Source organism: Vidua chalybeata, chromosome 1, assembly GCF_026979565.1.
Source record: "Vidua chalybeata isolate OUT-0048 chromosome 1, bVidCha1 merged haplotype, whole genome shotgun sequence".
In the NCBI taxonomy this organism is placed as follows: domain Eukaryota; kingdom Metazoa; phylum Chordata; class Aves; order Passeriformes; family Viduidae; genus Vidua; species Vidua chalybeata.
Window position 1 is genome coordinate 111,481,504 of NC_071530.1, and position 27,345 is coordinate 111,508,848.

Sequence of the window (27,345 nt, forward strand, 5' to 3'; positions counted from 1 at the left end):
GCTGTGGGTAGAGTTTTGATGGGGCCGTACATCATCATGTTCCCTGCTTACGATATAAGCTTTATGCTGCGTGTCAAGTCACGTGACGTGCTTTCATTTTTCAAAAAGTCAGTGTTTTAAGGCTGGTAAAAGTAATGTATTAATTATAGGGAAGTGCATTTGGTGAGGTAATAAATCAGAAAAAAACAGATCTGCTTTATTTTCACTTGACTCTCTCACCTCAGAGAAGCCAGACACCTTCCAAAAAGATGTATGTGTGCATATATACGTATTTATATGACAGGATGTGTGTGTGCATATATATGTATGCTCACACACATATGTGTAAGTTTTGACTATAAAACTCTGTTTCATTCAAACATATAACATTTTTTTCCTTTATTAAACGTTTCCTGAACCAGTCTTTACACGTGCATGCCCTGAAAATTGGAAAGAACAAGGGTTTTCCTTGTTGAATTTGGAACAGTTGTTCAATAAAAGTAGCGCTTTTTTTTTTTTTCTAGAAACACACATTTGGGGTTTTTTTTAAGTAACTTGGTCTTTTGGAGAGTTTCTTGCATGAAACCAGCTAAATAACAAAGACTCGTGTTATAAAAGGATGAATATGATTATTCTGGTAGTGTCCATACTGCAAGACGGGTCCCATGACTGCAGCTGTGGGCTGCAGTCAGTTTTTGGTGAGTGGAAAGAATGACTCGGCAAGAAACAACGAATTTATAATAGAACGTAGTTGTGGTTTTTATGTAAGTTTAGAGTGTTTATCTTCAAGTTTCACGATTTTTTTTTTCAAGTGGGGAATTAGCTCAAATGGTAGAGCGCTCGCTTAGCATGCGAGAGGTAGCGGGATCGATGCCCGCATTCTCCAGTGTTTTTTCAGTATCGATGTCGTTAAAAAACACACGGCAACATTTAAAATTATTTTCCTATTTATGCTTAATTTTTCTTGTGTAATGAATGGTGTACAGAAACCTGAAAGAACTATAAATTGAAAGAAAAACATATTGATTTAAATATTTCATTTTTTCATTTCAAAACCAGATGTTTGTTCTTTTGCATAGAGGAAGTAGAAAAAAAATCTTTGCGTGAAATAATCAAATTTACTGACATCTTAATGCAATAAAAATTACATGTAAAATTTATTAAGAAAAGGAAATGAGGAATTTTTTGACTGGTCCTTAAGTATTTGTTTAATGATTTCATTCATTAGTTTACATCTAATATTATAGTTTAGTGTGTTGTGAACAAAATTTTGTATTCATGCTTTGAGTAAGACTCATTGTTTCTGCTCTGTTTTGGTTGTATAGGCTGTTTATTAGAAAGAACGGGCTAGATCATTCTATAGTTCTTTTGCAGCTACTAGCAAGATTGTGTCTTTTGCTTGTGAATTTTCACATCTCTGAAGTACCATGGCTACATGAGGGTTGGGGTCTTTTTTGTTTTTTGTTTTTTTTTTTGGGGGGGGTTGTTTGTTTTTTTTTGTTTTGTTTAGTGGTTTGTTTAAATTCTGATTTTATTTTCTTACTGGCTCATTCAGATATTTAACTGCTTACACTTCTAGTTTGAGATAGCATGAGGAAATGAGCAGAATGTGCTTCTTACACATACATTAAATTACATGCAATTAGGAACTTGGGAGTGCACATATTAAACAGAAACAGGAAACAAAAGTTATTAATTAATTAGGCTCCATGTTAAGGGAGGAGAAGAAACTCTGCTGCATGGATTTACAAGTAGCACCTGTGAAGAAAGTAAGGGAGATCTGTGACCATGACAAGAAAGGAATTAACTTCTAGATGGAATGGGATAGAAATTGCATTTGCTTATTTGTCTTGTATTCTCCAAGTACTGGAGAGAAAGGAGGAATTGTGACTTTAAGGCTGCTTGATGCCTCTTGAAGTCTAATGGAGAGAAAATTATTGTGGTCTTGTCATGAGTCCCTTTTGGACTTAGGTAATAATTTAAATGTCTGTTTGCTTGGAATGAGACTCTCCAGTAGTCTTCTGTGTGATTATTACTGTTTCTGTGTTTTCTGTGTTTCTGTTACTGCATAATACCTGATGCTTTCTGTGCTTTTAAAGGAAATGAGTTATATTGCTCTTCTTGGCTGATCAAATGCAAGTTGTGCACTGATGGAATGAGGGAATTTGGTGGGGCTCTGTTCAGGTGGAGTTTGCAACCACTTGAAAAAGCTGAAAGCTCTCAGGACTAATCACTTTTATTACATTTGTGCCCAGCTTCCTACATTGGGGCACTTCTGTCTATTAGGGCTTGTAAACAGTGGAAAAGCTTACTTATAATTCTTCTGGTGTAAATATGAGTAGAAGTAAGAAATTTTTGCTTATCCCATGTGGTGTTTTATGTCCTTATTTTTTAGGTAAACTATCCTGTTGCATCCCGGAGTTTGGGTTTAGATTAGGGTTTTTAATTTATGTTAAAATAAGCCAAGTTCTGTAATCCCGCGTTTCCCCCGTGTTGTTCCCCCCCGCGGTTTCTGCCCCCATGCTGCCTGCTGCCGGCTCTTACCCCTGTGCCGCTCCTGTAACCACCCTGCCGTCCGGCCCCGGGAAACCCCGTGCTGGCAGCCCCGAGCCACACGGTCCCGCTCAGCCCGCTCTGGCTCGGTGCCCGCCCCTGCGGGGTTCTCTGGTTGGTCGCTGTTGCTGACGTCACCGCCACGGCAGCCGCCCCTATTGGCCGGCAGGCCGTGGATCCTCTCGCCCCGCCCCTCTATAAAGCCCTATCCCGCCGGCAGCCAGGCGCCATTTGCTCCCATGCGAGTGCCGGGAGCGGTCGCGTCTTTCCATCGAACTGCGCCACGTGACCAATAAACCGTTCCTGCCAAGCACGGAGTAAATGGACAAATTCCTTCCTCTTTGCCGGGTCCTTAGCGCACGGTAACAGAGACTGGCCAGCCCACGCGCCCGAGACACGGAGCCGTGTCCGGGAACCCACGGCAGCAAACCCCGGCAGCACGTGGAAGCTACGCCACAGCCGGGCTCCCAAGAGCTGCGTGCAGCCGGGGAGAGCAAAAACCCACGCCGCACTATCCTGTGAAGAATTTACAGGATTGAGAGACACAAGGGTCCTGGCTCTCAAAAGAACTACTACCTGTAGAAGTATACTACTTGTTAGTGGGTAAGTAGTTCCCAGAGCCCCATGTCAAGGGAGTAACCACTCTGGGTGTGTCTGTGCTTTCTGTGTCAGAAATTGCATAGAGATATTCTGTGTAAAGAACCATGAGGGAATTCAGTTTTATTTGATTTTTATTATTATTACTCTTACCACTCATACTTTACACTACAGTCCTCTGTAATGTCATGCTTAAATCAGTTCACAAGGTAGTTATTCATTCTGAAGAATAATTTGTTTGTACTAAACTTGCTGGAAGCTATTGTTATGTCTTTGTTGTAGTCTGCAAATAGGAAATAATTATTCCTTAGTTGTCTTTTATCAATACCTTGTTCCATATATTACTTAGAAAATGTTTCAGGCTGAGATGGAGCTTGGGGACCATAATATGGCAACTCTGCAGACAGTATTCTACAACATGAGGGCCATCTGTAGAATCTGCACTCAGAAATCTCAATTCTGTTAAACTCTTCTTTTAAATAAAATTATTTCACAACATGATCATAGAACATTTGTTTTCTGAGCTGAGCGCACTGCAGTTCTGATTTTTCTCTTGATGGGTACTGTGTGATATTTGATAATAAAGTTTATGAAAGTTTTTTTCTGAAATGGCTACCAATACCCTATTTTGACCAAGTTGTAAGCAGAAGTTGTATTTTGAACTCTTTTTGAAGAGAGTGAGAGGTGAGTTTACTACCATGTATAAGCACGTAGAATCCTAGTACCACAGAATGGTTTGCGTTGGACAGGACTTTAAAGATCATCTTGTTCCAACCCTTCTGCCATGGGCAGGGACACATTCTTCAAAAAGAGGTTGCTCTGAGCAACATCCAACCTAGTTTTAACACTGTTTCGGCTTCTCTGGGCAATCTGTTCCACTGCCTCACCACTCTCACAGTAAAGAACTTCTTACTAATATCTAACCTAAACCTACCCTGTCTCAGTATAAGGCTGTACCCCTCGTGCTGTCACTGCATACATACCCTTGTGAAAAGTCACTCTACAGCTTTCTTCTAGGCCCTCTGGTGCTCAGAAGCTGCTTTTGCTGGGGCCACCTCTCCTGTAGGCTGAACAATCCCAACTCTCTCAGCCTGTTTGAAAGGAAAGGAAGTTACACCTTTAAAATATGTTCAGCTTCCAGTTGTAAGGTATTTTTCCTCTCAAATTCAATGTTGAAAAAAAAATTACATTTTTTTTCCAGTAAACTTTGCCCAATATAAGAAGAGTGAAATAAAACAAGTTTTAGAGTAATTCAGCAGAGGTTTCCTCACCTAGGCAAGCAACCTTAATGTCTTTTTTCCATTTTGGCCCACGTTTTACTTCCTGTGGTTGCAATTAGTATTGCAGTAATTTGTTGCTGCTAAATCTAAGCCTTGACATCTAGTGGGTGGATCTGAACACAGATGGACTGTGGAGTCTGCTGTGTGCTTTCAGAGACTCATGGAATACAAGTGGGCTTTGGTTTGGTGAGCCTATGGCTCTATTTCTGTCATGTCTCAAGACTTGCAGGTGTGCTGTTCATTGTTAGCACAGAATCACCTAAAAAGAAGGATTAATCTTTAAAAAAACCTAAATGCTCAGGCATTGAGTGGCCATTGTGCTTCTTTCTGACCTTGGAGCTGAGCAGGTTTTATCTTAATGCAAGTAGGAGCACACCCTGGTTACATTATGGATGGACAACAGTGGACAAGGCTTGTGTAGTGGTCTCTAATAGCCCTCCTGCACCTGCTCTTGATTCCAAAAAACAGGAAAAGGACAACTCTTTTTTTTTTTTTCTCCCTGTTCAAGGCCACAATATCTTCTACAGTGATGGTGTAATAGGGGAGAACTTTTCAAAATATTCTTTTTTTTAGTATTGTTACTACTTCCACGAAAATACTGAAATAGGCTACACAAGAGAATTCCTACAACCAGCTTGTTTTGACAACAGAAGGCTCCACAGATCATTGAAATGCAGCTTAAGGAACACTTTCACTGTACTGGAAAAGCTTACTTCTAATTCTTCTGGTGTAAATATTGAAACTCCTGCTTATTTCTGTTGTTACAAAACTCTGCCCAAAACTAGTATCTTGATAAAAGAAAATAGAAATCAATGGAAGGACTAAAAACTATAGTAGATTTATCATTTTTATGTATGCAGAGAGAGCAAAACGAGTATTGGATTAAAATGAACAAAGAATAAATGCAGGGAGGCAGCGTATTTTATGTGTGAGGGTGGGGATGGTGCTGTGCAGGGCAAGGAGCTGGGCTCTGTGGTCCTTGTGGGTCCCTTCCAACTCAACATATTCTGTGATTTGTGTCCTCGCTGAGGAAGAGGTTTCAGGTTAGCTGGAAGAAAAACATCTTGCATCTCTACCAGAAGTCTGTGAATGAGTTTTACTCTCTTTTTATAAGCTGTAAAGGAAAAAAACTGAGCATTATTTATAAAATAGGATGTCAAGAACGGCATGTGGGTGTTGTTACTGTTAGCGAGGTGCGACAGTGTGACAGTTTTTTTTGTTAGACTGCTGCTAGCAGCAGCCCTGTGCTCAGGCTGCAGGTTCTCCTGGGAATCCCTCGTTGCAGTGACCCTGGCACACATTTTGGGATGTGTCCCCTTCCAGGTGTGTTCACCTGCAGGTTGCTTTAGTGTGCATTCCCCTCATGTCTACGTGAATGCCAGCAGGGTCCTTTCAGGTTGTTCCTGAGCCTGCTGCCCTTCAGCAGCACTCTGCAAGGAGAGCTGCCTTCTCCCACCTGCCAATGTGTCCCCAGCACGCTGCGGGCTGTAGCTCCCAGGTAGGATGTGCAAGGTGCTACCGCAGCAGCCGCCTTCAGCTGAGCTCGGCATTGGCTCCCAGGAAAGAGCCTGGAACTTCAGTTTTGTAACTGACTTCTGCAGGTGAAGAAACATTTGGCATCATGGCTAGACATTTGTGGAATTAATTTTCCACACTTCTTACGCTACTGAATGTCAGATATTTCAGCCTTTGAAACTGTCACATCATTCTGAGAGCTACTTCTAATTAGCACGTCTTTGATATAGTTCTTCTGGCATTCTGTGGCTTTAAAATTTTTATCCGTATTCTTTCCTTTTCTGCCTTTGGCACTTTGGCACTTGTTTTTTTTTTTTCCCTTTCTTCTTCTTCTGAATCTAAGAGTCTTGTTTGAAGCCGATCTGAAAAACCAAAAAAAATAAAGTGAAGCTTCACCGCTGTGTGCCGACCTCCCTATTACTGGAGGTTGGGGTGCAGGCTGAGCGGGGGTGGCAGGGTAGGGATGCAGCCACGGAAATTTGCTTCCCAGGTGTAATAGCTCCCACGGGATCAGACGTAGCGGGTGCCTGGAGAGAGACGCGTATGGACAGGGGCTGGCGAGAAGGACACAAAGAGCGGAGAGCACGCCTGGGAAGCTCGCCGCCGAGGGCTCCCGGGGGAGCAGAGCCGGGCCGGCTCCCGGGCCGGGGGCGCGCCTTGGCTGCCGGCCCCGCCCCTGGCCCCACCCTGCCCCGCGCGCTCCCGCGCTCCAGGGATGCGTCTCGTCCTTCCTGGCGGGAAGTGACGGAGCCGCTCCAAGGGGAAGTGACGCGCGTGGCGTGCGGGCCCGGAGCGGTGTGGGGGGGGCTCGGACAAGATGGCCGGATCCACAGGTCTGTGAGGGGGGGCTCGGTGGGCCCGGGAGAGCGGCGCGCTGGGCTCGTGCTGGGGAGGCGCCCCCGCAAGGGCCCGGGGCCGGTCTCCTTTCTCCGGGATGGGGCGGGGGGTGAGCTCTCTCCGACGGGAGAGACCCGAGTGGGGAGGAGTTGTCTTCTGACAGCGGGGAAGGGGAAGCTGCAGGGGCGCCCCGACAGGTTGTCACAGAATCCGAGGTTCACTTGGGGTGGAAGAGACCTCTGAGATCATCGAGTCCAGCCTGTGACCGAGCACCGCCTTGTCAGTTAGACCACAGCAGCGAGTGCCACGTCCGGTCTTTCTTGAAGCACCTCCGGGGACGGTGACTCCTCCGCCTCCCTGGGCAGCCCTTTCCAATGTCTAACGAGAAGAAATTCCTCGTAATTCATTTATGCCCCTGGCCCGATCCCTTCCGTCCGTGGGGCAGCGACATCCTTGTAAGAGCCCGGCCTGGGGATGCGCGATGGGAGACAGGGCTCCGAGTGCCGGGGGAGGGGAGAATTGACCTGCCAAGAGGCAGCGATGGATGGAGGGATGCTGGTGTACGTGAGGAAGGAGGGGACGAGATGTTGTTAGCCTGGTAAAAATGCTGCAGGAAAGAAAGATTTGTATTGAAGATTTGTCCCATTATACCACTGGGTGGACATAGAAGATGTGGTATAGAGGTATCTAAATAAAAGGATTGTCCCCTTTTTATTTGGGAGAGAAGGGCTTAGGCCTGAGTTTTGTTTTGGGACAAAGGTACTTCACTTTGGTGGTGATTGTAGCATAGGGAGAAGGAACTCTCTTCCCTGTGGCATCTCATAGGCAAATTTAAGGGCAAAGAGCTGCCAGTCATCCCAGGAAGCCAGTCTCAGTAACCAGCACAGCATGTGTGGCAGAATGTTGTGGAAAGTGGTGACAAAGAAAGGGACAAGAATATTGCTTCAAGTGCTAAATGTAGAAGCACGATTAGACTGTCTCAGTTGCATTTCACAAGAGGCTTGAAATACAAAAAGACTTTTCCCTCAGTGCTAAAACCTGAGTTCTTCAGGGGCTTGCTTCCTCTCATTCCTGGGACTTTATAAGTGGGATTAAGATGGACCTCAGGATAGGGGAATGAATTGACTTCAGCAGCTAGTCTAGGGTAGATGTTGGGTACTAATTTATTTCTGCTGCCAATCCACTGGATCATTGGAGAATTGGGGCTGTAACAAAACATAAGAAACATCTGTATATTTAAACTGGTCTTGGTACCTTGCTGTTGATTGTGTGAGAAGAGTTTGGGCCGGTTTTGAGGTTTTTTTTTTAGAGGAAGGAGAGTCATCTTCAGTTTGGGGATGTGGAATTTTCAGAGTGGAATTTGAAAAAGTTGCAACAAACTGGGTTGTGAAGTAGCTTTTGCAACTATGTGGAAGAGCAGTCCAAAAAGATAGCTGTTGCCTATGATAAACTGAGCTAGAATGGATATATTTAGAGAAACCCAAATATTTGCTCATCTGGGAATTACTGCATTTTACTTTGTTAGGATTCTTTATTACTTTTTTTCCTGTTGTCTAAATTTAAAAGGGTTTTATTATGGAGCAACACTGAAAGACTTCAGCTTATGTCTAGGCTGTCACTGGAAATTTCCTGTAATGCACTAGGAAGCAAAGTTGGTTTAGGTCATGTATCGAGTACTGGCATTTGGCATTCAACCTGGCTGGCTAGTGCAGAATATCAGTTATTAAATTTTTTTGTAGTGAAAAAAGCTATTTTCTTCCTACTTCAATCCTATAAGAATAAATATTTTTTGTCTGAACTTTGATGGTTTCACCACCATAAGTGTTCTTTGCAGTTTTACAAGAGTTATTTTAAAATCTCTTTGTATACAGTTACTCAGGGGTGTTGTTTTTGACTCAGAAATACAGGCACATTTAAAGTTCACAAAAAGCAGGAGATGTAGGAAACTCTTAATACGTGTGACTGCTCCAAACAATGTAAAGGGCCAGTACTGCATGTACGTCTTGTTGAAGAAATTAAATTAAACTAATTTGTTGTAGTAAATGCAGCAAGCAGGCTGAATCATCAGCAAAACTGCTGGAAAAATTAGTCAGAGCTTCTAAAACAACATACTCTTGTGGAGAAAATACTGTGACTTTTTTTGGTACACACATGGGGTGGGGGGTTTTGTTTTATACTTTCCACATAGTATGCAGAAATTCAGACTTCATCCAGAACTGCTCTTGCCAGGAAGCTGTGTTATAATCATTTGTGGAGGACGGAAGGGAATGATTTGCTATAGACTTAACTTTGTTATAGACTTAAGATTTAAATCTACCTAGCTCTATGACTTGAATCTGCTCTTGCTATAAAGTTCAACTTCATCATTATTTATTTCAGAAAAAAAAAAAATTGATTGCATAAAGTCCAGGAATGAAATCCTAACCCCGAGGAAGTTAACAGCAAAACTTTTACTAAGGTCAACTGTCTTATTTTTTTCCCAGAAATTCCTTTCCTGGGCTTGCTGATTCTGTGAGCAATCATGTAACAAATTATGTGCATTTAACAGCAGAGAATTTAGTTTGAAAATAGCTGTTCTTTAATGTGTGCCAAAGAAATTGTATATATTAATGTTACATTGCTGTTTAATAAGTATATTACGTGCTTTCTAAAATCAGCTGAAATGAGTAAATTTTGCATGTAAATACTGCATGTGCTAGAAATGGATATTTGTAAGCTGCAGTTTGATCTGTTATTGCAACTCCTGCTTGAAGCTTGATCTAGGTTATTTGCATGGGTGCCGCTGGAGGTCTGGGGTTAAACAAGTCAGTTTTCTAGAGAAGAGAGCAGCTATAATAATCATCCAGTTTCATATTGCTTAGCTGGAGATTCATTCTGTTGATCTGTTTGAAAATACATTGGAGAAGATGTAAATAAACACAGTTTCAAGTTAAAAGAAATAATTTACTAAGGCATACCATTTAAACATCTCTTGTGTATCTTGAGAAGAAGCAGCAGAGAAAAAACATCATTATAAGGAGTTAATTTAGGAGTTAATTTCTGCATTTTGATGATTTGGGTTTCACTTAATATTACCTTATATATAAGGTTACTTACACACACACACACACACACATATATCTATATAAATAATGTGAATGTTCCCTAAAGGCACTGATAGTGTCACTAAGTGGTTAGAATTTATGTGGGAAAATACAAGAATTAAGGCAGCAGTGTCAAATAAGGTGCTGTAACTGTGGGCTGCTAATGCTTTTGCCCCCTTCCTCTTCAAGTGAGAGCTTCAGTAGGTTGGGGGAGGGTGGATAGAGAGGAATTAATGAAAATTCCTCTTGGTTTGCTGAAACTGTGTGCTCAGGGAAGAAAAATTGACTGATGTACAGTCAAAATTATACGAGATTCCTGATTTACTTCTAGTATGTAGTCTTGAGTAACCTTTTATGAAAGTGTGTGTGAAGGTATGTGGCTAGATCCCTGTGAAATATTTTTTCTGTAAAATCTGTACTTTTAATTTCCAGTTATTCTACTCTATAAAGATGAAACAGCTTCATTGTGTAACCTGATTTGCCCATGCAAAAATGTCCTTCCCTTTGATTTTATAGATGATTGATTCTTTGAGTAGAAATGGCACAATGCAGGTCAAGTGACTTATTTTCATAACTTTGTTTTTTACTTCTATTTACAAACACTTGGTGGTTGTGGAAGCAGTTCTAAGTGTGCATGACTACAGCAGTAAGGAAAATGGGATTAAAAGTGAAGGGTTGGAAGTGGCCTTGAGTGCGTTCTAGACTCCCTGAGCTGTGAAGCAAGGACTGAGTGTGCCATTTCTTATGGTTGGGGCTTTTGGTGGTGGTGGTGGTGGTTTTGGTTTATTTTGCTTTGAAAGTTGAGGGTTTTTTTCTTCCTCTCTTAAAATCCACATTTACAAGATACTCTATAATGTGAGATATTTTGCAGTACTTTCTCTTAAAGGCCTTGAACCTCTTTTCTTCTTCATTCCAAATCAATCTGATGTCTGTCTGTTCGGTGCTTAGTAGGGTAAAGATTTATACCCTGTGTCTGGGACACCTAGATATTAAAAGCCATTCAGAGGAGTTATAAGGGAATATATTCATAAGTGGGAAGTAGAAGCAGCGATTTAAAGACCACTTTTTCCATGTAGGAGATGGAATATAATTTAAACTTCATTTCTAGAAAACTCTGCACAGGTAGACGTCTCTTTTCCTCTGACCTGTTGAATGTTCATTTCCTTCCTCTTTTTTTTCTCCTAGTCAAGCAAATAGTTGTCTGTTTTCTATCCACTGTGATTTACCTTGAAGGATGTATTACTCCTTCCCATTTTCTCTTTTATGCCTCCACCACATTGTTCATTTATCCAGAACTGGTCCAAGAAGTCAGTTTAAGAGCTTTTTAGAATTTTTAGAGTCCTCAAAGTTTGTTCTGTAGGTTACAGTGTTAGCTGTGTAAACACAGACTTCTTGAAGCTGCAAATAATCAAACAAAACTAAAGAAGTAAAATATTGTGTTCCATGAGGCAGCAAGTACTCTGTGTGGAGCATTTTTCCGTCCTGTCCTATGCACAAGGAATTGCAATTGTGACTGTTCTGCCTATTTAAAAACATGTGACAAACCACAAATAATTTCATCTGGGTTGAGAAAAATTTAGATTACAAATTACTTTTAAACTACATATAGACCCTCAATTCTTTCCAACTTTGGGACATATATAGGCAAGATACTCTGTTTCTTCTCAGAGCTTTGTCTGTATCATTTTCTTGTCTCTGTTTCTGGTATTTTATAACTCTGAATTTAAATACAAACCTACTTACGTCTTTCTGCCACAATAGCTGTGTAAGAGTCTTCTCACAGCAAAGCAACTTACCTCTGCAATAAAAAAAGTGACCTACTTTGTAATCTTCTATTTGTTTAAGAGCTTGTTGGACATTCAGGGATGTTATCAGACATAGTATTAAAGCCCATTATCTAAACTGTTCTGTACAATCCTGGAAAATTTTAGCCTGGATAGAGGTACAACACAGAGTTTCAGGAAGATACGCCTTTCAGCATTTGGAGGCAGATGGTCCATCCTATAAACCTAAGCATGCATGAAAAGGCTTCTCATATAAGAATTAGATTTCCAAGTCTTATGAGTAGTTGGTGGAATTGAATTATATATGTATTTGTTAGTATTTGTGTTTTGCCTTATGGAAGATTTTTCCAGAGGCAGTGTTAAATACGTGCTGTGAAACTATTCAGCCTCTTTTTGTTGACAGACCTTTCCTGTCTCTGTCCCTACTCTTTATCTATTGTTACCTCTCCTATCTGTTATCTTTTAGTATTATCTGCTATATTAGTATACCTATTAACTCTTTTTATCTACACTGTAGCTCATATTTCATCTTGACTGAAACTTAATGTAAAGTTCTAATCAGCTTCAGCTACTCCTGTTAGGTTTTGTGGCCCTGTTGTCTCAGTTATCCTTTGGGAACCTCAGCACAGAGCAGACAAGAAAGTGCTGTGGGGAAAGCGTTCAATGCTTTGATTTAAGTATTTGGAAGGGTTTTCCTATATGTTGTCCTGTCCAAAGAATGTTTTTCTTTGTATTTGTCATTTGGAATACACTAATGGCATATAATTCAAACAATATTTTGAATTGAATCAGTGCAGAAACTTACGACTTGTGAAGCTGTCAGACTGATTCTGAATAACATGAGCTTCTGGTTTACAGCCTTTTCAAAAATGTGTGATGATTTAAGTCTGTGACTCTAAACCATTTCTAGTTAGCATTTTGGAAGGAGTGTAATCTTCAACACTGAGAACTTCAGAGGTCTACAGGCTTTATTTCAGAAGGATGAGACGCTTCCAACTAGATTTTAAAAATAGAAAAATTATAGATTCAGTATGATATTTTTAAAAATTCTTGCATTAAACATGTTTAATAGCATAAAGAAAAAAAATCACCTCCCTCCATTGTATTTGTGACTATTCATAAAGTGGATCGTTAAGTGTGTTTGCAATTTGCCTGAGTAAATCAAAACATTTTGCCCAATACATATAAAAGGAGTGTACTTTATTCAGTATATTTGCAGTTTTATTCATATAACTTAGAACTTTTCCAGAGAAGGAATTGCAAGTTTTCTTTCTTTCTGAAATGGAATGTGTGATCTTGTAAATATTAAATAATTTAACCTTTGAATACCACAACATGTAGAAAATAGCAGGCTGAAGTATGACTCTTAAAAATAATGTAGGAAAATAAGTTAATGGCAGTTTTTTTTACTAAATATGTGGTGATTGGTGCATGTGCTGATTATATCCATAAGTGTATGCTTACATGTAAAACTGAAAGAATAACATTATTTGTTTTACACAGATAAGGGATCTTCATGTTTTGCACTGTGGAGAGGTGCTGAGTCATGTTGAAAAGGACCTTCATGCAAATGTTAGAACAACTGTTTGCTAATCAATGACTTGTAACCCGTTTAAGACAGCTTTACAGCTTTGCTAGATTAAATCCTTGATGCTACTCGTGTTATCTGGGTCACACATTGTATTCTTAACTTTTAAAGCAGACCCTGGGAAAGCTGGTTCGTGATGAGATCTCTGCTGGGTTCCTGTAGTCTCCTGTTCCTCCTGTCCCTTTATCTGGGGGAAAAAAAAGTTTCTATATCATTGTAATTTAAAAGGTAACTTAAGCAGTATGTGTTTCAAATAATTTTTTCTCTCTGCCAACACAAAGTCAGGTTTAAAATGAAAGTTTCAAAAATGAGCCATTTTAACTTCCATTAATTTTTTTCTATGGTTATTTTGCTTTGTGCTTTTAATAATGGGGTAATTACTAAACAAGTTTATTAAAGAAGTTTGGGGGTTAGTTTTTGACTTCTGAGAGTAGAAATTGGAAAGATTTCTTTGCCTGGTGGAATCTTGATTCCTTAGACTATTAAATCAGTTAATATTGCTGGTGGTTTTTGAAGTGACTGATACCTTTTCTAAACTCCTGTTTGCTGGCTTCCTGCCTTACATTGTTTCGTACAAAATTGAAATAGTAATTCTCAATTTGCTAAGCATCACAACATGTCACTTTTCATTATCTGTCATTTCATACACTAAAACATATGGGAAGGTGGTTGAATTATTTAATATCTCATGTGTTTCATTCAGTGGTTGCCTATACAGTTAAACCTGTAGTCAGCTTTGTGCATTTCCACCCTTCACCAAACAGCCTGGATGTCAACTGATGAGTTATTTAGTGACTTAACTGTTTAGTACCTGTATGGTTTTTCTTACAGTGTGAGGCATCATTGGTCATGCACTGTCTGAGCGAACAGTGGTCTTGTTTATAACAAAAAAAAAAATTCACTTAGATATAATACAGACTGATAAAGAAATGCCACTAATATTGATGCAAATTTGTAAAATTATGGCAATTTACACCAGTTTTCTTTTGGGACTGCAGTCCAATTTAGTGGGTTTGGTGCTATAGTTTTCTGTTGTTGTGGTAACTTTTTTAAAAAAAGTTTGTTTGGATGAGGTATTTTAATTACTTTAAAAAATTGTTGGAATTTCTGAAGGTTGGAGGTTTTTTTTTTTCCTTTTTTTTCCCCCTCTGTTTTTGCCAAGAACTTGCTTATGCCTTCTCTCTTATGTAGTCTTAACAACATTTGTACCTGTAGTGAAGCAAGCTTCTTCATCAGTGTAATTTTTATGAGCACCATTAGTCATTCTATGCCAGCAGCAGTACTCAGGATGGTCGTGTTTGCATGAAAGTGTCAAGACAGAGTGATGTTATTGCATCCTTGCTACCAAAGCTCAGTTCAGCTGGAGTTGCTCTCAGGTCTGGACTATATTCTATGTGTGCACATATCCAATCTTGACTACTCTGTGCTTCTTCTCACTAAGGTGCATATGATGTCTCTTGCTCTTATTTACTGTTGTGCCTTGTACAACTTTAGGACGTGTAGGATATTGTTGTTCCATAACAAATCAGGGGATTGGAGAGGCCATTTGGAAGTTGGGCTGCAGGAGTTGCGGAATGGAGCTTTTCTGTGAGGCATGAAACTTGGTAAGGAGAGATGGTGGGGAATGGGAAAAACTTGATGGAATTTTTGAGAGACTGGCTCCTCCAGGGCTGCTGGTCAGAGGTTGGAGTAGCTCTGATGAATCAGGTAGTTAATGGCAGCTGCACCTCCATTTGCTGCTCCTCTGAAAAAGGTTCATAAGGGTAAAGGGGTGGCAGTGGGGAGCATGTAAAGAGGGGAGAGAGGAGTGGCTGTGAGCATGATTAGAAGTGACTAAAAACTGAACAGATATGATGTGTTTTCTTGGGGCATACTGACCATTGCAGGGCTGCCTTCAGTAAATAATCCAACGGATTATGGAACAGAATTGGTTGAAATCTAAGTTACTAGAAGGAGTTAACTCACTTCCTTCTGGTTACTCAGGAGGCAAGATAAAAGAAGGGAAGACTTAGGTGATGCCTTGGTAAGGTAGCTATTTGTTTTGCTAGTATTTTCTCACATTTTAAAACATAATTTATAAAACCTCAAATTGAACAAACTTTTCCCGAATAAGTTTTGTATTTGGAATGTGCACTCTGCTGGAGAACTCAAGTTTGAGGTCTTGTCATTCTTAGTGTGAAACCATCAGCAGCTGAAACATATTGAATAAATTGTTGCTTTTGCAGTTTTGATATGTTGAGATCTCTTATTCCAGCATGAAGATTCATGGTTTAAACAATTTTAACATGTTTGTAAATCAGGTATGTGTCTGCTAATCCAGCTACTAATGGCTAGCTGTCTAGAAATTCACTTCTTCCCACCCCAGTGAAACTAAAGCTGTCACTGAAAATGTCATTCTGTGTAGAATTTATAATTTTCAATTATTATCACTAGTAGATAGTTGATAGTGTCTTAATGTTATGAGTATGCATATGAAATGGAAAGCCAGGTGAAAAAAAACCTGCTTCTATAAATCTGTGTTGTCTTTATTGTTTTGGTTTTGTTTTCTTTTTTTTTTTTAACTACCTAAAAAATGTTTTTTAACTGATCTAAAGAAATAATCTCTATACCTGTCCAGCCCTTTTCCCCTCCACCAAAATCTGAATGCTGAGTTGCAGTAAATGACTGAGACTTCTGCTATATTAACAGTTTCTCATTAGCTGCCTTCTTAATATAAGCCATATTTAGAATGTTTATGGCTGTGGCTGGATTCAAATATAAAGGAAATTCTTAGTAAAGTTATTCTCATGCAGCCTAATTTAAGTTCTGGACTGTGCCTATTAAGATACTAGCAAACGCAGGATTTCACTTAGGTGAAATAAATAGGAATTTTCACCAATATAATTCTGAAAACAAATATGACTTTACTTAGCTTTAACCAAAAATTAGGTTTTAAGATAAAGGGTTATAGCTTTCACACTGCTGTGGCTCTTTATTGCCTCATGCTGGGAAATGTTTCTCAGCAACTGACATTTCCTTATATGAAAAAAACCCCAAAACCTGATGAAATGCATAATTTAGCTTCAGTGTGGTTCCTAGAATTGCACCTCTTCTTTGAAGGCTTCCAACCTGTGTGCTTTCAACATATCTAATTTCAAATATTATAAAAGGAAAAGAGGTTTACCAGTTACAGGGCTCCTTCATAGTGTTTTATATAAATATATCCATATATATATATATATATTTTAGTTCTGCAATGAAGTGCAATAACCCATTTAGTTCTTACCACTTCATCTCTGTTCAGTATTGTAGCAAAACTGGCTCTGCATTACAGTGAGCATTGAACACAGTGAATAAATGGCCATTTGCTCTATAGTGTTCATTGATGCACATTTGCTTATTTGAGTTGTGGAGTCTTACCTTCTACTCGTGTCTTATTAATTCTTCAAGTTATTTGTCTTGTTTCTTTCTTTTGGGATGAATAATTTCTTTCTATGTGGAAATGAATTTTCATCTGATTTTCTTCTTGAATTTATATTCCTAGAAAATTTCCACAGGTAAGCATAGTTGGATCTGCAAAATCCTTAAGACTGACCTAAACTGGTGTTGCTTACAGCTCTGTGAGGTACAGACTTGATTAGTACCTTATTCCTCATCCTGATCAACATGCATGGGCCACCTATTGCTGCTAAATACCTTGGTTTCACCATTTAAGTTAACATAGTATAGAACTTCCCTAATTTAAACTCAAAACAGTTAATGCAGAATATTCTGTTGCTCGAATTTCATTGCTTTGGGACATACTTGCTGGAGGAAAGTAGAGTAAAATAGCATAGAGTAAATGCAGCTTTATTAATATGATTGATGTAAAGAATTATGAATTGAATTTTCCTGAAATATGTGAATACTTTCCTGGAAAGCAGCTGGAAATGTCAGTTTACCTTGAATAAGAGTCATGTTGTCTTGGTTATTGGAAACAGTGATTTTACTATGTGTGTAGTAGCATACTTGATTTTAAAACAAGAGCAACAAGAGTAACAAAGTCCATTATTGAATTGCTGCATTCCACTACTAATGCCAGCGATGGAGTTGTATTGTAGACAACCCTGTCATGTCCAACTCGGTTGTTGTACTAACTAGGCAAGTTACTAGAAATATTTCAGGGTTTTGGACCCTGGTTACTGTGATCAACCTCAGACAACTGCAATATCATTAGGGTATACCTGGCAGTACTTCCTGATAGTAGGTTCTTGATAGTAGGGCTTTTCTTGTGTGTATTTTCAGACTATTTACTAGGCTAAAGAGTATGTGATGTGAGCAGGGTAACTGACAAACAAGAATAGAGAGTACACATCAAGTTTACAAAAAAACAAACAAACAAAAAAGCTTTTTTCAGAGGGATATCTTCTGCAGCCAGAACAGAATATGTTAGTATTTCATATGCCCTGAACCTCTTTCCTCTCTCTCTCTTCTTAATTTTTGTTTGTTTGTTTTGTTTTGTTTTTAATGTATTGGCATTTCAGAGCCTATTTAAGGCTTTGGTTGTTTTATGTTCTTTTTGTGGGTGTGTGGACTGTTGTTGTTAGTATAGCATTTCAGGTTTTTACTTCATTTTCTCCAGAGCAAGATTAATTGCTCAGAGACTGAAAGGAACAATTTGTTTTTTCTGTTTGTCTTTGTATTTTTTTTTCTTCCTCTCCCTGCCCCAGGAGAAATTGTTCTATGGCTTGAAATTTGCAGGACTGACGTCCTTCCCCCCTTTCCCTGTCCTTAGGAAATGCTTACTTTGCTGCGAGCCTGAAGCTGATAAATGGGGTTTGAGAGGTTTTTCTCTTTGTTACCAAGCTGAACATACTTTCCAGTTTCTGTTTTGCTGGAAGTCAGTGGGCAAGAGCTAACTGAAAAATTCAAAATTGTTCATACTACAGATTCCCTGACATAGCTATCTCAATCAGGAAGAATAGCATCCCTGACAGTATCTGTGTTGATGTAGGATTTTTTGATATAACTTTTTCTTTGGATTTGTTTGTAGAGTTGTCTTCTGGAGTGTTGGTAGTATGGGGTGTGCTGGTTTAACTATGATAAAATGGTCCTGGTACTGATGTAAGTTTCAGGAGTGATTGAAGTCAAGAACTGGGGGAGATTTTAAGAGAAACCGAATGTTGGTATGGATATTGTTATGGACACTTATTCTAAAAAACATAGTTTTGGGTCTAACAGAAAACTTGAACTTCAGGCTCTGAGCCAGTCTATTAAAAATGTGGATTATGGTTTGGTTTTGTAACCTGCTGGGACAAGAGCAGAGTGTAGGTTATCCCACTCTTGCCTGTTACACAGCAAATAATTGTTTGATTTGTGAGGAGCTTGGACTGCCAACTTTATTTGCCGGAGTGTGTCCATGTGAATTGCTTAAAAATGTGATTTAATGTATCCAGTGAGGAGGTCTGTCAAATCTGACATAAGTGCACATAAGTGCAATTGTGTGTTCTGTCTTGATGCTGCTGATTAAATCACTGTATCACTGAGTGATCTGACATTACCAACTGTGGAACTCTGTCTAGTAAGAACAGATCCATGCAGGCAGTTCTCATTTGTTACTCTAGTGAAAGTTGGTGCTACTAATGGACACTGAAGATTCCTTTTTATTTTCTTTCCTGATTTTTTTTTTTCCAGGTTATGCAGGTTCTGGATTAAAGCATAGCTATAAGTTTTTTCCTAACTCGTCCTTTGTGGTAGTGTGTTTTTTATTTCTATTAACTTGGTGATTTAGAATGTAATGTCTGAAGTAGCTCCATATAAATGAAAGTGGACCCTCATGCTTAAATTACAGGCTTTGTTTACTAAGTCTTCTTTCATTCTTTTCTAATTCCAGGGTATTAAATTCACCAGTAATTACACAGATTTCTGTAGTCCAATTTAAGGATTCAATTTTTAAATTAAAAACTATTGGTATGTGTAAGAATGAGTGATGTTTTGTTAATTTGTTTAAGTGAAATATATTTAGTTCAGCTGTTTGTGAGAATTTGGTAGAAGTTGTTTGGCAGTTCCTGTGACAGGTTTTGGGCAGGGGTGTCAGGAAGCTATTTGTCAGTAAAACCCACAGTGAGGTGGTCTTTGCAGATAAAGTGAAGAGAGGTTGGGTGAGGAATGTTGCTTTTGCTTTTTGTTTTTTTAATCTGAATGAAACCATCTACGTTTTCACATGCAGAGCCTTAGTCCATCGTTGCAAAGAGCTGTGCTGGATGCAGTGTTGTATTGAGCTGTAAATCACAGCCCGCTGAGGGGAATTTACCATGCCTATAGCTTTGCCAGCGTTAAAATCGACAGCTTTAATCCCCTTCACTTGGAAGTGTGAGGTTTTAGCTGAGGAGTGCCTGTTACAGAGAGTAAAACCAACCTGTCTTAAGCTGCTTAGTGGTCTCATGAGCAAGTGGCATTGGGGAGAACACCTGAGGTCTGGTAGTCAGCTGAAGAATGGTGCTGGTTTCTGTAATTTCATACTGCTAATGAGCTACACATGAGAAGAGAAAAATGTTTCATTGTCCAAATTCTGTAAATGAAGTAACGATTCTTGCTCAGATTCAGTCTGCAATATTTCAAAGTTTTTAGCAAATATTTGATGAATTGCTTTGTCTGGATTGTAGATAAAACTGCAAGTTATATATGCACTATTAACATGCAGTTTAGAGTGTGCCTTCTGGAATACATTAAATAGTGAGAAGAAGAATATTTTTACTTTCTATTTATATTAGGAGCAAACTTAATTTCTGGAAAATCCAGATCATCCTTTATGGGATTTCTAGACAGAAGTTCTTGTTGTTTTTTTTACTAGGAAGACAGCACAATCCTTGTACATGTGTTCCATTCTTCAAGCTAGGTATACTTGTTTTGTGTAAAGGTTATAGCATGATCAAAGCAAGCATGGAGAGTGCAATAGTGTGCACAAGGACAAAAGTGGATGCTCAAAACAGTATTTAATTACATTTAATTTTGCTAGAAGTTTATAAGTCTGTAATTATAAATAATAGTAAGGGGTTATTTTTTGTTAGGTTGTTTGTTTTTTTAAATCCACTGTGTTAATTTTTAAGTTATTCTGTGTCACCTGTCAGAAATGTAGCAATAATCGTTTTCTATGAAAACATTCAGTAATTACTTCAATAAAGTTTGAAGTATTGATGATAAAACATTAATCATACATGCCAGGGACATAGAAGCAGTTTAGTGGGTTTTGTGGGGGACAGTTTTATTGTTATTGACAGGGGTTTTTGTGCATGTGTCTTGAGTTTTTTTTTGGGGTTATTATGTTTTTTTTTTTTAACACAAGGTATTTTTACTCTTATTTTTAACTTCAGAACAGTGTTTTGCTACTTAGTTCTAGCAGTGGTAAGAATGTTAGTGTGGGGAGCCTGGCTGTTGCTCTCAGATGTTTTGTCTCTTTTCGGAGCAGATCTAAATTATTTTCTGGAGATGTTCTGGAGGTTTCCCAAGTCCTTCACTGCTCCCTTGAGCAGTTATGGGAACCAGTGAACACAGATATATGATGGAAAAAATGTGATGAACACAGGTCAGTTCATCATAAGGAGTTGTTATTTTCTAGTAAGTGTCATCTCCTATAGTTTAATGTGTTGGGTACAATTTTATGATACAGCTGAGTCAGTGCAGTGGCTTATTGTCACAAAAAGCTCCTTTATCCTCACACCCATGGTTTTGCAAAGGAAGGCACTGAAAGCCACAGCAGTCAGCTCTGGCATTTGTTGTTCTTTTTTTCCTGAGTCAATTCACTTGATTAACTGGTTGGATTTGATTTTTGCCTGAAGGAGAAACAGCTTTTTTGCTAAATTAGTGTGACAATTTGGCTAATAGAGGAGCCTGGTTAGTGCAGGAGCAATAGAATTCTGAGAGAAGGCATGGAGCATCAGGACAGTGAACAGTTGGGTCATCTAGGCTGTACTGAAAGGTGATAACACATAACAGAAATAAGCTTGAATCCTGTTTGGTACCATCTTTTATGTTCTTTTTAAAGAGCTAAACTGTGACTCAGAAGTTCTGCAGTCAGAGCAGGGGTTCTGAGAAAAGGTGAATTTAAGCTACTGCGGAAGCCTAAAGTAATGTGTGAATGCTAAAGTACGTGGTGTTTGTAGGTGGAGGTTGTTGTGTTTTTTTTTATTTGACACTGCACATACCAATCAGAATCTGTTCAGTCATGTGGTGCAAAGCAGTAGTTTATCATTCTGGTTTGGCAGACTCAGCTCCAGAACATGTATGAATGTGGAGTAAAACTTTGTGGTTGAAGTGTGATTGTCAGTTCTCATCTCTAGTCGAAATTAGATACGTAAATGTACACACTTAATGTTTATCACAAATCAGAATGGGACCAGAGGATGGGAAAATGTGTTTCAATGAAAGTTTTTAAAAGGCTCTATATCAAAAAATTGAGATGTGATCTGCTTCTTTACTTTGTGGTGCTTTTGGTATGTGTGCTGGCTGGGCTGGTTTGTTAAGCTGTGAGAAGACTGGACAAAATGTATAATTTTCTGCCCAGTTAGCAAGCTGAAGTAGCTCAGTAAGGGCTCAGATGAGTGGCAGTACCAAGGCAGGACGGAAGGTAAGGCCATACATGAATGACTTATATACTATACCCATAATGCTTTTCGCTGGGAATTTGGAGAACTTGGAGACAATAGTTTCTGTAATTTTTAGAAGCCTCTCCCTAGCCTGTGTTACTAAAAAAAAAAGTTTTAAACACTGTTTAAGAGAAGTTACAGTTCTGCAAGATAAGCTATTTGAAGAGTTGCTAAAAGGTACATGTATCTATACTGGTCCATATATCTGCATCAATTATCTGGCTAAATAATAATATAGTATATTAAAACTCTTGCTTTCTTGCATAGAGACTGCTTGGAGCATAGACTAGGCTAATGTAAAACCTGAAATCACAGTAATACGCAAACCTGGATAACTGATATGCAAAATGGTTTTCTTTGACCTTCATCACTCAAACTTAATAATAACATCGTGTGTATCCAGGCTTAATTTTTAGTTTTATGGAGCGCATGGATTCTTACATTACAGGAAAGGATCTCTAGTGAAAATAATGGATAATACTATAGCTGTAAGAAGCTACAAGCAGGTATAGCTAAGTGGAAGCTTTATGGTATTATAATATTGTTGCTACATCATTGTGCATATTTTATTTGAAAATAAAAGCATTCCATGATTGCATGTACAAGTGTTAATTACCTTTCTTCCCTCAGTGCTGAAGTACCATTTTAGCTTTGATGCTGTAAAGCAATTGAGCATCCAGTTGTTTAATATCCATCAATATCTGCCTTTTTTCATGAATAATAATAAAAATCCTGTAATTATAGTTTGGTGACTATTAGTTGGTGCTTTCTAAAGGTGGTTAATCTTTGTATTCTGTTGTGAATATGTCTTCATCTCTCTTTAACAATTTAATCAATGCTTCTGTGCTTATTTTTTTTCTCCTCTGGCAAGTGGCTCTATTAATCACTAGATTAAAAAAGACTTGATTTTCAATTTGCTTTTCGATATTAGTCTTCTGTTAGATTTTTTTAGAAACAAGTGAAATCAAGTGAAAGTATTTCAGTCTTATAGTTGAAATTTATTAGGATAATCTGTGTTAAATGTTACATTCTTTAATTATGTTTTGGAGTAAATTTGCCATATTGATTTAATGTGGATTCTGGTTGATTAGAACTTGACAGACAGTCAATTGATTTTGAAATGTCCTGGATCTAAACAGTATTGTGCTTGGGAAAGAGAATCTGAACTAAGCCATCTTAAACTAAAGAGAGCCCTCCTATTTTCTGTTTTATGGCTTGTATCGGTATTACTTGGTAGTAATTAACTCCAGTGAAGCAGTTAGTTGCTTCAAAGCAATTAGAGTGCTAAATAAATTAGTGCAGGCAATATTTGCTTGACTTGGAAAATACACTGAGCAGTTGCCAGTGTGTAACATATAAAAGCAACAAAGTTGTTACCTTTTCCTTAATATGGGTGGTATTAATTGCATTTTTCGATTTTCTCTAGTTAAAGTACCTCGTAATTTTCGCTTATTGGAAGAACTTGAAGAAGGGCAGAAGGGAGTAGGTGATGGTACAGTAAGCTGGGGCCTTGAAGATGATGAAGATATGACACTCACCAGATGGACAGGAATGATTATTGGGCCACCAAGGGTAAGTGTGACAAAATAAAACATTTTTGTTAGGTTTTAGGCAATACAAAATGAAAAAAAAAAGTTACTGTTCTACAGTGGAAAGGAATAGTTAAAATTCAATGTATGAAATTGTAGAAATAGTGTATAATTTCTCATTTTCTGGCATGTAAGTGCTTCAGGCTAGCCTCCCCTGTTTCTACAGCTGTCTGTAAAAGCCAGTTGTGATTTGAGACATATTTTACGGAGTTACGAGTATATTCATTCTGTATTTCCTCTGTTACTGAACATAAGTGTACATTGATAGTCCAATAAACAGGTAACTGTCTTTCCCTATTTTGTCATATGTGCCTGATAATTTCAATGTTGTAGTAAACTGGCAATGTATTTTCAACTTCCACAAGTTTTATCAAACAGTCTTTCAGTATAATAGTGTTAGAATTTCAGTTAAATCATACCTAAACACTAGCAGCTTCTAATTACCTGTAATCCTTCTGACCTTTGAAGTTCTGTAGAGTGTGATTTAGACTGATAGAACTAGCAAGAGAAGTAATCACCTCTTGTGTGTATCAGCCAAATCAGATATGAGTGGACTTTACGTGACTTACTGCACACTTTCTTCTAAGTTACAATATGATGGAAAAGACCAGTGTGTAACTGAGACCTTTAAATGAGTATTATCTAAGTAGCCCTAAGTTAGCACATGTCTTTCACTGCTAGAGTGAGAACTATCTTGTGTGTCCCTTGGGAGGGACATATTCCATAAGCAGGGTTTATGGAATGAGCTGTCCAAAACAGAGATCAGAGCTTTGCCTCTGTGAGAATAATGTCTTCCAAAGTAGCAGAGTTCCAGAGATAGATTCAGTGTAATTCAAGTTTCTTTTGGGAGTCCTTTACCATTTGCAGTAGGCTGCTTTGAACACTGGAATGACCTTGCTGAGCTCCTAAGATTTGGGTGCAGCTGGGAGAGGGCAGATTTAAAATAATAATTTCTTTATGCTTTGGATATTGGCTTCTGTGGAATCAGTGTTTAAGTCCATTTTGAAGAAAGTTTGTAGTCTAATGTATTGGGATAAAAACTTGAGAATTTTGACCTAGCTGTCATAGGGTCTCCCTGGCACCCCAGAAACCCTCCAGAACTGCCTGTGACTGCTTTCTTGTTCAACCTAAGGTAGACTACTACACATCTTTGAAAAGAGATTATGACGTGTATAATACTATACTTATAATACTATTATGGAAGATCCCATGTGTTTTTAAAAAATAATAAAAGTACTCAACCCAGCTTGAGATACACTTTTAGTCCTGGTCAGTTTGTAGTTCTGTGAGTTTGTTTTCTTTATGATAAAGAGTGCATGTACATAATATATCTTATGCCATTTCAGGGGCATGCAGCCTTGCAGATAGAATGACCTGCAATATGTAGTGACTGTAGAAAGTGGAAGCCACCAGCTCCCAAACCAGTCACAGCACCTTGAGAAGAATTGCATATTTAGTTTCAGGGCCTGTAGAAGATGAGTGTTTTTTGGAATTGGCTGAGTTAAGTAGATGATACAGTTAGGCAAAACATGGAGAAAGTTGCTAATATTGTCCATGAAGTTCTTCTCATATGTGGCTTCTCTACAGTTGTGCAAAAAAAAAAAAAAAAAATTGCTTATCAGTTTTTTTTATTGCTTTATTTGAAAGGTGACCCAACAGCAAGAGAGGAGGGTAAGATTTGTTTTGGATTAATGGAAACATTTTTCTGACTTCCAGAAAATGAGATTTTAGTTTTTTTGGGAAGCTGGCCAGGGATGCCTGGCTTGCAGTAAAACAATGACTTGATAAATTGAGCAAAATTGAGAAGCCATCTGGATAAGGGAATGAGAATGGGTGCTGTTCTTGGGATTTTCCAGAGTTGTGAGCAGAATTATATACATTTTGGCCTATTTTCACTGTAACTGACAGCATCCCTCTCTGGGGAAGTAACTTGTTCTGGCTGAATGAATAATGAGAATTTTAGTTACTGCATTTTCTTCCTATGGTAGCAGCTATGTTACCTTTAGTAGGATAAGATGACTTTTAACTGGCCTTTAGCTTTTAATCATAGAATCAGAATGTTAAGGGTTGGAAGGGACCTTAAAGATTCTCAAGAATTTTTTCATCCTTAAGATGTCCCAACATCCTGTGCCATGGGCAGGGACACCACCCACTAGACCAGGTTGCTCAAGAGCTCATCTAATCTGGCCTTGAACACTGCCAGGGTTGAAGCATCCACAGCCTCCTTGGGCAACTTTGCCCACTGCCTAATTACACTCAGAGTAATGGGAAAGAATAATAGAAAACATTTTGTTTTTCATTGTTTCTTTGTGACCCGCTTGCTGTTTGGTCTCTATGCCTGCTCAAAAATTATGGTGCACTGTTAGGGTGCTTCAGTAGTCTTGTTATCACTCTGCATTGTAATTAACCACAGACTAGACAGTTGTTTGATATTTGGCTATGTGGTTGATACTTCTGCTTGGAGAGTGACAGCTGACTGATATAGAACAGGTTAAAGATGCTACTTCTGGAAAGCTGAGAGGCATTGTACTGCTTTTTTGTTCATGTTGGCTCTTTCTGTTGTGCCAGTGCAAAGGCAGGTGTAGAAACGGAATTCATCTTCCTTTTGGAGCACAGAGGCATGTGCATCAAGTGACCAGCAAAGCACTGATCCTTGGCATGGCCTCCTTGACAAGATAAAAAAAAATAGAACCATATCTAATTCTAATGTGGCTTTCTCAAAGTATGCTTGTATTTAGAATTATCTGTCAAGGTCACCTTGGTATGACATCTGCAAACTAGCAGTCACTTTACTGTCAAAGCTCATAAATCCTCCACTAAACCAAGTAATTCTCAGCTGCAGAAATTTCAGATATTTTCTGTAGTGCTAGCTACTTATAGAATATGTTTCTTTTGCAGTTTCTATTTTTATTTTGTTCTTGGTTGTATCTTAACTGTTGGGTTATTGGCATCTCTGTCTTTCTCCATTTCCAATTTTTTTTTCAGTGTTAGGTATTTCATTTTAGGGGAAGGTGGTAATTTTCCTAAAGCTAATTGATTTCTCTTGGTCCTGTACTGTGCCACTGTTGTTTTGAGGATGCAGTGGATAGAAAGGATGAGAACAAATGTGAATTAAAACCAGATTTGTATTAAAACTTATGTATGGTGTAGTCAATAAGCAGTGTAATCTATGCATAATCATGAAGTAATCAATATAGCCAAAACAGTGGAAATCAGTCAGTAATCCAAGACCTTCAGTTGGTACACAGTATTAACAAATTTATATTTATTTCATATTTCATAATTGTTATTCCTCTTGCCTTTGCTCTGTTTTAAAAAAATTCTTAATATTTAGCTTTCAGTAAAATGCATTAGTCTGTCTTTTTGCTTTCTAGACAAACTATGAAAACAGAATATACAGTCTGAAAGTAGAGTGTGGACCTAAATACCCAGAAGCACCTCCTACAGTTAGATTTGTAACTAAAATTAATATGAATGGAATAAATAATTCCAATGGAATGGTAAGTTGAAATGGTAAGATCAACCATGTTGTTAATTTACACTAAAAATATATTTCTGTGAAAATCTGGTGAGGAATATGCATGTTGCATAGAGCTTTCTATTTAATTTTTATAATATAAATACGGATTTAAATTGAAATTTGGTGGCCTATTGCTTAAGATCTTTGTGGCTTTTTGTGGCCTACCAATGAGATGAGCGTTATTTATAATATTGAGACAGTTGTTTCCTTTAAATGAAGATGAAGGTTTTAGTTTTGAACAGGAAAACAATAAGTGTTTAATCTGTGTGTAGGTATTTCCCTCATAATACTCTTACAAAAGGGGATTAGTTTCGTATTGTAGCAGGAATATTACAGATTCTCTCTGATGTTTCCACTTATTAAAAATGGAAGTTATTCCTGATGAGACTCACTCTGGATGTATTAACTCACCTATAA

At 38.4% G+C, this 27,345-nt stretch overlaps 1 protein-coding gene and 1 non-coding gene across 4 annotated transcripts in view; both read left to right on the forward strand.

Annotated features, from left to right (window-relative positions):
• The first annotated feature begins 792 nt into the window (after positions 1-792).
• On the forward strand, positions 793-865 carry TRNAA-AGC (transfer RNA alanine (anticodon AGC)). The gene has a single exon. It is a non-coding gene; the product is annotated as a tRNA-Ala (tRNA).
• Positions 866-2,993: 2,128 nt separating this feature from the next.
• UBE2V2 (ubiquitin conjugating enzyme E2 V2) overlaps positions 2,994-27,345 on the forward strand; it is a 30,413-nt gene continuing 6,061 nt past the window's right edge. The window contains exons 1-3 of one of the 3 annotated variants that reach the window (XM_053945740.1): positions 2,994-3,135; positions 23,246-23,391; positions 26,783-26,908. In XM_053945740.1, coding sequence (XP_053801715.1) covers positions 23,347-23,391; positions 26,783-26,908 — 171 coding nt within the window. In that variant the 5' untranslated portion in view covers positions 2,994-3,135; positions 23,246-23,346. Of the gene's footprint in view, positions 3,136-6,651; positions 6,758-23,245; positions 23,392-26,782; positions 26,909-27,345 lie in introns of those variants that run through there. The other 2 variants (XM_053945731.1, XM_053945747.1) reach the window with 2 other exon arrangements.